This window comes from Ailuropoda melanoleuca, chromosome 9 (assembly GCF_002007445.2).
Source record: "Ailuropoda melanoleuca isolate Jingjing chromosome 9, ASM200744v2, whole genome shotgun sequence".
NCBI lineage: Eukaryota > Metazoa > Chordata > Mammalia > Carnivora > Ursidae > Ailuropoda > Ailuropoda melanoleuca.
In genome coordinates, this window is record NC_048226.1 from 76,109,115 (window position 1) to 76,120,350 (window position 11,236).

Sequence of the window (11,236 nt, forward strand, 5' to 3'; positions counted from 1 at the left end):
GTGGGGTTTATGAGTAAAACTCTCCTATGTGACATTTTTATTTCATGTATCAGCATGGTTTGGAAAGAGGTTAGGGAGTGGTGGTGCTTTGTGAAGGAAAATCACCAAGGGAAGCGCTCAAACATCTCATTTGCCAACCGATATCTTGTACCTGAACTGAAGGATTGATAAGACAGAGATATTAATGGTTAATATTTCAAAAGAGTAGGCTTTTCATGTTAACAAAACGTTTCAGTGAAAATGTTTGTCAAAGCATTCATCTTACAGAATGATAATCTTTTGCTCGGATAACTTGGGCCAGCATATATATATTTTCTGCAAGAGCTTAGTCAAAGATTTTAATCAGAGTAAGAATTCCACATTGAAACACAGCACTGAGATTTCTACCTCAGTTAACTTCTTTGTGCATCTAATACATTATATTTAACACTAATTTGCATTAAAATGGTAAATGCAACAATTCCTTGTATATATAGGGGAAAAAAACAGTAAAACATGAACATCATGCCACTTCTACTAGAGATCCATAGTGATTTCTTAAAATTGCTCCTTTAGGTATTCAAGCATTACCTCTGTGCACACAAATGTTTTTAATTAATTAATTAATTAATTAATGTCTAGCTAGCTTAAAGAAAGCCAATAATTCCGTTATTTATATTTCCAAATTAAATACATCATTTTGTAACAATTATTCTTGCATTTATGAAAAAATATCAAATGTTTTTTAAATGATGGGATATAAAATTAACACTTATTTCATATGTTGCTTAAGTTAAATTTGGTTTGCTTATATGTACATTGCTGAATAAGTACGCTGATATTTTCTCTAACAACAAAGTCGACTAGGCAATGGTATTTAAAATTTTCTTTTGAAATGTTCACATCTTGACAAAATATATACTGCTAACATACCACGTTTGTGAGGAACATGAGTAGAATCTTTGGTGGTAGAAAAAAAATATCTATATGGAATACATACAGCTTTTTCGTTTTTCTTTTTTTCCTAGCTATTAATTATTCTAAAGATAACATTTTTCTTGTCTAATAATGACTATAAAGCATGACAACAACTGTTCCTTATAAGCACCATTCCACCTCTGAGAATAAGCTGAAATTTTTCTTAAGGCATATTAAACATTTCCATCTACAAGAAATCGTCTTGTCTAGTAATGAAGTGAATCCCTATCCACAGGTTGTGTGGGAATAATGAAATCTATAATATGACTTTTAGGAGTATCATTTTTGGGGTCCGACGGGTTGGGATTCATTCCTGGCTCTGTCACCTGTATATGGCGTGTGTGAATTTAGGCAGGTTATTCATCTTCTTATGCCGCAGTCTTATCATCTGTGCTCCTCTCAAACCCTCGAATAGAATGTTAAATACAAGAGAATAGGACTTAGTCTGGTTTAAGAATCTCCAGTGCCGAGCCCACAGATGGGTCCTAAACAAATATTTGTTGAATGAATAAATGTAATAAACTAATACTGAAAACAGCACGATAATAATTGTTTAATAGGGATATTTTGGGCTTAATGATGTAAAACATGATGAGTATAGAGCACAGACCTGGATCAGAGCAACTATTCTTAATGCGGGGAGTTCTAGAGAAGTCACGGTAAATTTGGCTTCTGTATCTAACTTCTGTTTTGCCTCAGACTATGGATGGGATTTATACTAGAATTAGTGACCCTGTGTTATACTCTAGCACCTGTGAAGTGTGTAAGAGGGAAAATACTTATTTTATTACCATTCATATCTCCTAAATCTTTCATAATATTTGGGAGAAGTAGAAACAAGCCAAGTGCATTAAAATATTTTAGCATACACTCTAAAACTCATGACATCATTGAAAATGTTTTCAGAGCTTAAGCATGCATACCAGAAAACCGGAGGTAGTATATATGATGTTTTATTGATTTAAGATGCATATTTAAAAATTTTACATATCCAAAATCTGGGTTCATTTTATAATCAATGGCCTCTTATAATTGACTGGCTTCTATCTTCTCTCCTAACTCCCTTCCTTCCTTCCTTTGTTCTTCCTTTCCTCCCTCCCTCCCTTTTTTTGGGGGGGAGGTTCATAATACAATAGGGTATTTTAAATAGACTTGGTGAACTATGGTATAGCCATATATTAAAGCAGTTATTTCTCAATATGTATTTCTTAATAACACCCAACCCTGGCAAAGAGCCTCTAAGGCATTTTTTCCCTTAAATTCCACCCCATGAAATTTTAACATCATAGATATGCTCTATATCTGTTCATGTATTGCATGTATGTATCTGTTTTATGAATAAAAGGACTGATATTTTTGCCCCTAAGAACCACTTTCATCCCCTTGGGGGTACGATTAAACACATTGAAAATGCAGGTATTAAAGTGACACTCCATATCACTCTTAGTTTTAAAAATCTCCTTAACGAGACTATTGGGAATCATAAACTAATTCTTAGGTTCCGACCTTCTGGTTTTAATCATATAACAGAATGTCTAGAAATTTTATCATTATCACGGATGACTGACAAAATGCTGTTAAAATGCGTGCAAAGTTTGAACATTTGCTATTTGCCCCAACAGTCGGAAAGCTATCCACAGTATTTTTTGTTAACAAACAAAAGATCTTCAAATCCAGCCAGTGATACCATTGAACATATCATTCTCATTTAATGAAATAAGACTGTTTAATAATTCCAGTGTATATATTTAGGGTGTTCACTACTTCACCTTTACGTATTTGTGATTTTAAAGACATAATTTGAACACCACATCAATAAAGAGATTTCTAAAGACCATCTGATTTCCCAGGGGTGCAGGAGACGCCTGCCATAGACTACACTACTGCACTCAGTGGGGGATGAGGGGCACAGTTCTCGATGCCCTTGTGCAGCATTCTTCTGCTGCCGGCTGAGCAGTCTGGGGATTCCCACCTCCGAGAGTAACAATGGAAGCCAGAAACCAGTGGTTTGCACCAGAGGCAAGACAGGGTCACCACCTATGGCCATCGAATCAGGATTTTCGATTGCAAAGCGAATCGTTGTATTTAACAGCTTTAACTGATGGAGAAAGGAGTGATTTCTTTACATGGAGAATGTCTTTAAATAGCAAAGTTGTTCAGTATGTTCCCAAATATTCACTTATCTTCACTCTGGGCTATGCACTTTAACTCCCATTCTCTTAGGTTGGTGGTGCAAAGAACTTCTAAAATTAGTGACAGGTAAAACTTTAAACTTTGCTGTATGTATTGCACTATTACTTTATATTGGACAATTCGACATTTGGCCTGCTTGTATTGGGTTGTGTTAAGTGACTGGTTTTGAGACTCAGTGTGCACTTGGTTTGGGGGATGTGAACTATTCTAGCAGACCAAGCAATATATGAGTAAAAACTAACATGGGTAATACTCGAAAGAGACTCTTCAACAGTCCACAGACATCCATATCAAGGCTTTATCAGTTGAGTTAGTTGTACACAAGCTTTTGCACATAAATTGAAAGTGAATTCAAAACCAGAAATCGTCTCCCCCACTGCTCCTAGTACTTGCCCTTTCTCTGCCTTTTAACCGAAGCATCTCCATGATGCTCCGGGCGTAGACATCCCTCAAGTTGACACTGATGTATGAATCGGTGGCTATATTCTTGGTGAGCTTCTTCAGAGCTTCACGCTGTCTAACGGCTGCTTCCTTGAGCTTTAAGGTGAAATAACAAGCGGAGAAGCGGTCGTTAATAATAGCAATAGGCAAGGCCAAGACAAGGATTCCCGATAATATACACATGAAGGCCACGATTTTGCCTGTGGTGGTGTCCGGTCTAATGTCCCCGTATCCCACGGTAGTCATGGATGTTGTGGCCCACCACCATGCACAAGGGACACTTGTGAAGGTTGTGTCAGGAATGCTTTGCTCAGCAAAATATTCCACAGTTGAAAATATAGAAATTCCCACAGACAGAAAGAGGAGCAGTAGGCCGACTTCTTCGTAACACTGGGTGATTGTCATCCCGAGTGAGCGTAATCCTGGAATAGAAGAACTGTCGTCAGTCACTGGCACCCTTTCCTCTCCTTGCCACCTTCCCCTTCCCTCTCTTCCCCTCTCCTGCCCGGCTCTCCGCCCACACACATGCATTTCACATCTACCATGTCTCCAGCATTGGGCAGGGTTCTGGGGGTACAGGGATGATAAATCATAATATTTTTCTTCAGGGAGCTCATAGTCTAGTTGGTGGGGCCAGATCGAAAAGGATAGAAAGAAATCTAGTTAGATTCATTCATTCACTTGTGTATTTACTAAACACCTACTATTTACAAAAAAAAGAAAGTGACAGATGAGACTACAAGGCAGGCAGGGGACGATGACAGGAATTATACTTTAGTCTGTAAAATGGGAGGCCTCGGCAGCATGCCAAGTGCAGGGCTCACCTGGCCCCACCTGTGTTTCCATGCATCACTTTGGACACTGTTCTAAAGTCAGTTTTATGCTGTCTCCTGACATTGTGTGTGTCTGCTTTACTCACCCCCCACCCCCAACGAAGTTGAACATAATCAGGACACTGTTATCTGAAAGCCAGAAGCAGTAAAGGGTGTCCACTGTGAGAACGAAGTGAAGCGGCAGGAGCAAGTGAGGCATCAGACACCGCACTGAGAACATCCTACGTGCATTCACAGGGCATTCTTAAAGGTTTATCAGGAGGGATTCCTGAACTCCCAGGACACCCACTGAAATTTGTACCCATAGCACCAAAGCTATAGGGAAATATTTTCCTTGAGTACACAGAATTTCTGCTTCCTTGTAAGGAGATAGACCCGAATACAGATTATTCCTTCACTGCCAAAAGGTAGGGGGGACTGAAGCTACTAGAAAATTCACTCACTATGAGGCATTGGTGCATTCCCTACTGCTATTCTGAGGATTCACTGAACCCCTGGGAGACATACACAAGTCCAATCCCATCTCCAGAGAGACTCAGCCTTAAGGAGAGTCAGATGAGCCCATAACGGGACTACAATTCGAATAAGGCATCTCCCCTGACACCAAAGTTCACAAACACTGCTAAAGGTGTACCCACAGTTTGAAGTCCTATCAGCCTGAAGTCATGATGATGCTGTCTCCGAAGGTCAAAGCAATACCTCCTAGAAGCATTTTAATTTTTATTCACTAGAGACTATTTGAAATTGCATTAAAATGCCATTTGTGCTCTCATTATTTTTAAATTTTGTTCTTAAAACCTTAAGATAGTCTTATTTACCAGCTATTTGTAAAGATTAAGGAATATTAATTTTGATGTTTAACTTCAAAAGAAGATTTTTTTAGAATGTCTTTAGAATATCTTTTAGAAAACTGACCTTGATGTGTCTGCATTGAACTGTATTTCTGAAATATATTGACAGCAGATGAGAAAAAGCACAGTGTTCAGGAGACTGTTTTCATTTCAAGATGAAATGGTCTAAGTAATTTTGTAAAGAAACACAAAGTGGTCTGAATTTATGTACAATACATCTATTAACTCAGATAATATTCAAAAAATAATATGAGAGTGATGTAATTATTATGCCATTTTACAGATGAGGAGACTGAGGCACAGAGAGGTGGCATATTTCGTACAAAGCTGCAGAGCCAGGATTTAAACTTCGGCTCTCTGGCCCACCACGGTCCTCCTCTTATTCTAGAATACTTCTCAACTTATATTTATACTTGATACATGGGGAACTATGTCATCTATGTCTATATATTGCTAAATGTAATGCTTAACATAAAATCGTCAAATATTTATGTAAGCGTTCATATCCTTTCAATAAATTAAGGCTTTATTAATACTTTGTACTGCTTTGGAACTGGAAAAAAAAAACCTTTGAAGAGGTGACACGTTGGAAATTACTATTATTTTCTTTTTCTTTTCTTTTGGGAAAAAATGTAGTCTTTACTGGGTGTTTTTAAATCGAATCTTGCGAGGCGTTTATAAATACTAGAAGAAAGCATCCTATTATGTGTGTCAGAAAACAAAGAGTGGTACTTCTAAAAGTTGTTGGAAACCCCATTATCAAATCCCTGCTATGTGAGTCTAGCTAGGAAAATACACTACCAAAATTATGTTAGGAGAAGTCCTAATTACCTCAGACATGTGGAGAAAAAAACATATATGAAGTTAATTTCTTCCTGTATTAATAGGAAGAAACAACGACCAGCAACTTCTTTTAGGTGACCAGTCAGGCACACATCTAGTGAAATAAGGTGGTAATAGGACTTTCTAGCTAAATTATTTGTACTTTTGTGTATTGCATTAAAATGTACCATATTAACATGGCATCTTATTCCAGTGTTTTTTAAGGTGTAGTCCACCAATATCCCTCATGAACTTGTTAAAATGCATGCTCCTCGGGGCGCCTGGGTAGCGCAGTCGTTAAGCGTCTGCCTTCGGCTCGGGGCGTGATCCCGGTGTTCCGGGATCGAGCCCCACATCGGGCTCCTCGCTGGGAGCCTGCTTTTTCCTCTCCCACTCCCCCTGCTGTGTTCCCTCTCTCGCTGGCTGTCTCTGTCACATAAATAAAAATAAAATCTTTAAAAAAAAAAAAAAGCATGCTCCTTGATCCACCCCCAAATACTAAAATCTGTCTCTTCATGGATTGGGGCTCAGAATTGCCTTTTAACGAGCTTTTCAAGGGGTTCTGATTTCCATTAAAATCTAACAGAAGGTAACTCCAGAACATCCAACAGCCACAGGACCAGCCACTGAGAATGACTGCCCTCAGGAACACGAGGGTCATCTTCAATGGATTTGTGTGATTTCCCCTGACATTGACTATAACTTTCATGCACAATTGAGTGTTGTGAGGGGATTTTTCTAGGGACAGTGTTCATAAGATTTTCATTAGATTTTAAGGAATTCCTGTTGCCATCTCTCTCATGCATCCCAGTTTAGGGACAAGAAAATTCTCAGATACTAGATACAGCATTTAAACCGTGTCTTCAGCTTTCTTCCAAAGCAAATATTTCCATTGTTTCTTCAAAAATTATGGGATGGCCACCAGTTCCTGGTTATCCCACTTTCTGCATGACTGAAGAAAGCCCTGTAACGCTGACTTTCTTTTTTGCCCAGGAACATATATGGTAAGCCCTTCCTTGGACACAGAAGAGAAACTGGCTTATGTCCCTATATATCACGAATAATTTACGCATATCTTTTTATGTGCTGTTTATGCATATTTTATCTAGAACCTTCTAGAGGCAGAGTGTCTTTAATTTTTGTACAACTTCTGAGCACTGGGTTAAAATAAACTGATGTTAACAAGTGGTCAAACTGTTTTCCACATGTCTTAATGGAGAGAAGGAGTGTGAGAGGCATCTTCTCCTCTATACCTGTGATAACAACTTTTGGCTTCCCAGTACATTTTTGGAGATCCTGGTTGGGTAAAGGATGTGAGTTGGTAATTCTGAGTATCAGTTCACAGTCACTCCTGTTGGACTGTGGTCAAGCACTAATTTTTACAAACAATGGCAAATGAAAAAGCATCACTGAAATTTGAATACCTGTGGAATGTCTGCCCAGCTTTAGCATGCGTAGAGCCCTGAGCAGCCTCAAAACCTGCACAATACGCCCCACATTTTCCAGCTCCTGTGTCGTCTGGCTCCCACTCAGGCTCTCTACCAGGAGAGTGATGTAGAAGGGCAAGATGGCAAGGAGGTCTATGATGTTTGGCACCTTTCTCAGGAAGCGGCACCTGTCCCGCACGCACAGTAAGCGCAGGACAAACTCCCCGGTGAACCAGCTAATACACACATACTCCAGGATTTCCAGCAGCTGCAGGTCCAGCCAGCTTAATTCAGCTGACATCAGGGCCATGTTGACGATGGACACCACCACAAAGATGATGGAGATGACCCCAAAGATTCGAGCAGCTGTGGAAGATCCAGGTTTCTCCAGGATGTTCCAGAGCTTCTGACGGACAGTGGGACAAGGTCCTTGGGAGAAGTCTTGTTCACTCTCATGTTGACTTTCCTGGTCTTCTGTGTCCTTCTTAAAGTCTAATGTTTCACTCAGCTCCTTTCTTCTGAAGTATCTTTTAGAGAAAACAACTTGGTGATTAGTCTAACTTTTTAAAAATAAAGACATCAAAAGAAAATTAAACTTAGCAGTGAGGTCATGCTTTTTAGGTCAGTAAAACGCAGAAAATGTCCATTCATATTTTACCCAGGCTGTCTCCTGCCTACAGTACTCAAAACTTCTCATACATAGCAAATCTACTTTAATGCATTTTATTACTCATTTTTCTTGTAACAGGAACAGAAGTTTGCCATATGGAACTTTTGTGTGCATGTAATGGAAAGGTCTTCGTGAAGAAATAGTACTAATAGCAAGATAATAGCAAAGTCATCATCAAAGTTCCACAAATATTCACAGTCAAGGAACCAATTTTCTATCTCCTGTATTTAAAGCAGTTCTCCATCCAAGTTTAAAGTTAGTCTTCTTCAAAAACTAATGATGGCTAATTGAACATTAAAAAAATGCCAAAAAAGAATAAAAAAATAAAAATAAAAAAGTTAGTGTTCTAGGTCTGATAAATGATAATGCTCCCTACTGAAACCTCCATCTCTATACATGCACTTTCGGATTATAGCTTTTCTGACTCATTTATTCAATCATCAGATATTTATTTCAGGCCTGACCTCCTTCGCCTTAAAAACGAATTGGCACACATTCATTCAAAAAAGGAAGAGGTTCAAAAGGTTCCAATACACAGCTGGCTCTGACGCTGTCCAGACCTCACTGCCACCCCACCTCACAGCGCAGAAATGGCCTCAGGTATTCTGAGGCCTGGATTCAGCGAGGCTTGTGTGAAGCTCCTATCTTACCTCTGCTGCCTTCTCTCCACTGCACCCGCCTCCCCGCCCAGCCACCGCGCGCCTCTCGGGTACCTGTCCCTGCAGCAGGAGTCGATGCTGAGCTCGTCGATGCCCCAGTACTGGATCTCCTGGAGGAAGGAGAGCGCGCACAGCTGCTCCATGACGTGCAGGCGGCCGGTGCGGTAGTAGTGCAAGACGTAGCGGAATGCTTGCGAGCTGCGGTCGAAGAAGTACTCGTTGTCCACGGGGTTGGCATCATCGCAGAACTCCAGGGGGCTGGGCACGGCGGTCAGGGCCCCGGGGCGGCGGCACGAGGCCACCACCACGGCCAGCTTGCCAAGGCGCGTGTGCGGGAAGCAGGACAGCGCCTGCTGCGAGAGCACGAAGCGGCTGCCGCCCACGTTGACCGTGAAGCAGTCCCCGAGCGCCAGGGGCTCCCCTTCACCCTCGCTGCAGAAAACGCTGGAGTCCAGCGAGGTCAGGGAGCAGCTGTCCAGCGGCGAGTCCGGTGGCGCCCGCCTTCGGGGAGGCAGCTCCATCCCCGCCGCCGTTCTCGGAAGGCGCCACAAAGTTGGGGGGCGCGCCGGAAGCCTCGGTCCGGCGAGGGTGGTGGCACGGCCCCTGGTGGCGGCCGGGATTTCCCTGACTCCCGAGGGGGGTGCCTCCCGCCCGCGCACCCCTCCACTCTCCACCCCCTGTGCTCGTTCCGCCTGTGGCCGCTAGGGCGCGGCGAGCGCGCGAGAGCAACGCACCAGTGCCGGGGCGCAGAGGCTGAGGCGAGAGGAGGGGTCGTGCAGGGGAAATGCTCAGACGCCGTCTAAGCGGGGACAGCCCCGGGGCACACTGCTAGGCGCCGAGGCCCTTCCCGGACTTACGCGCCCCCACCCGCCCCACTAAGTTTGTGAAGGAGATTCCCAGCCCGGGAGGTGTACGGCTTGAATGCTTCGCTACCTGGGGGGTGGATCGGGCGGGGAGGGAGAGGTGGGAGCTCTAGATTGGGGGAGGAGGAACACAATGACTCTTGCGGGGAACGAACCGAGGCAAGGGGGATGGTCAGTAAGACTCACTCCAGCCCAGGAGACTAAAAGTTCAGAAAGCAGGGGAAGTGGTAGCCGGGTCTGAGTTTCCAACTTGAGGCTTTGTATTCCTCCGTCTTATTCTGCGGCGGCTTCAGAGACCTCCCCGGGAGTGGTCGCTGGGGGCGTGAGCACGTGGCGGAGGGTGCCCAGGGCGAGGGGGCCGCATCATCTGCTCCCATTCATTCTCATTCAAGTCTGATTGTCACTCACGCTCTATTTTCTTCTCCCTCCCTCTGGTTTTGACCTCCTGGTTGAGAAATAAGGATAATTGGATAATTAACTGAAGTCCCAGGGAATCACTAAGAACCAGGGGTCACGACCATTGCCAGTTCCCGCCGCGCACCCAGGCACTTTGCACCCTTCGGCTTAGCCATTTCTGCCGGTACAAGTTTCCCGGAAAGCAGGCGTTCTAGGCTCGTTTCTCGGCATACAGCGGAGCTCTCATTTTAGGAGAAGGGAAGGCAAAAAGACAAGGAATAGAACAGGCGTGGGCTGGGGCAGGAGTTTAAATAGTAACGACGACTCGGTAAAGGGAGCAGCCGAGCGCCGTGCCCAGGTGAGACTAGAGGTGTGGCCACTGGGCCCCTTGAAGTCGCGCCCCAGCCAACCTGTTGGACACGGGGCGGGGGTGGGGAGGAGGGCAGGGTGACTCACCTTCCGCTCCGGGCACATCTGCGCAGCGCTCAGAGGCCGTGGCTGGTTCGGTTGCCTTGGTTAGATCTCCCGGTGTACACGTGAGGTCTGACTTGACAGGTCCAGGAGGAAGACTGTGTTCGAGGCTGAGCTCGGCGCTGGCGCCGGTCGCCTAGCCTCGCCTCATCTCTCCCGCCTCCGGCTCCGGCCCCTCGGCCGCCCCCGCCCGCGCTAGCGAGCCATTCGCGGTTTCCAGCACCAGCTGTGGGGAATGCTGCGAGCCGAGGGAGGTGAGACCGGAGGAGGAAGAGAAGCACTCCGTGACTCTGAATATTCCGTTCATCCTGAAGACACCTCAAGGATTGCTGTTCGGATTCCCGTTTCCCTGAGCTGTGTGCTCACAAAGGCTTAAGAACAAAATTTTCCATAAGTCTGCTAAACTCAGGGTTAGGGTAGTTATAGTAACTGCTTTGTGCGGCATGGTTCAAGGTTTTCTCAATATTTCCAGCAAGTATCTGAGAATACTGAATTTTTCAATAGTCTTTGCAAAACAGTGTGAAGCACACATCTTTTTTTCCTTGTAAGTAGTTTTAAAAAGTATATATAAGGAGATGAGCAGGGAGCTTGGTACAGTGGGGAAAACTTTTTCATAAATTGACTCGAAACGTGGCTGTTTGGTTCTGGCATAC

General features: G+C 43.5%; 1 protein-coding gene across 1 annotated transcript; it reads right to left on the reverse strand.

Annotated features, from left to right (window-relative positions):
- Positions 1 to 470: 470 nt before the first annotated feature.
- KCNV1 (potassium voltage-gated channel modifier subfamily V member 1) lies at positions 471 to 10,920 on the reverse strand. Its single transcript, XM_002929346.3, has 4 exons — positions 10,569 to 10,920; positions 8,908 to 10,161; positions 7,522 to 8,051; positions 471 to 4,013 (listed from the first exon to the last, which is right to left on the reverse strand). Exons 2-4 carry the CDS (start codon positions 9,372 to 9,374, stop codon positions 3,502 to 3,504), a joined length of 1,509 nt encoding a protein of 502 aa, XP_002929392.1. The 5' UTR covers positions 9,375 to 10,161; positions 10,569 to 10,920; the 3' UTR covers positions 471 to 3,501.
- Between the last annotated feature and the right edge of the window lie 316 nt (positions 10,921 to 11,236).

Coding starts and splice junctions, on each gene's coding strand:
- KCNV1 (XM_002929346.3), bottom strand. CDS start 9,374: ATGGAGCTGCCTCCCCGAAGGCGGGCGCCACCGGACTCGCCGCTGGAC. Junction 8,052..8,907: donor GACTCCTGCTGCAGGGACAG/GTACCCGAGAGG, acceptor TTTCTCTAAAAG/ATACTTCAGAAGAAAGGAGC. Junction 4,014..7,521: donor GCTGGGCAGACATTCCACAG/GTATTCAAATTT, acceptor CTTCTATTCCAG/GATTACGCTCACTCGGGATG.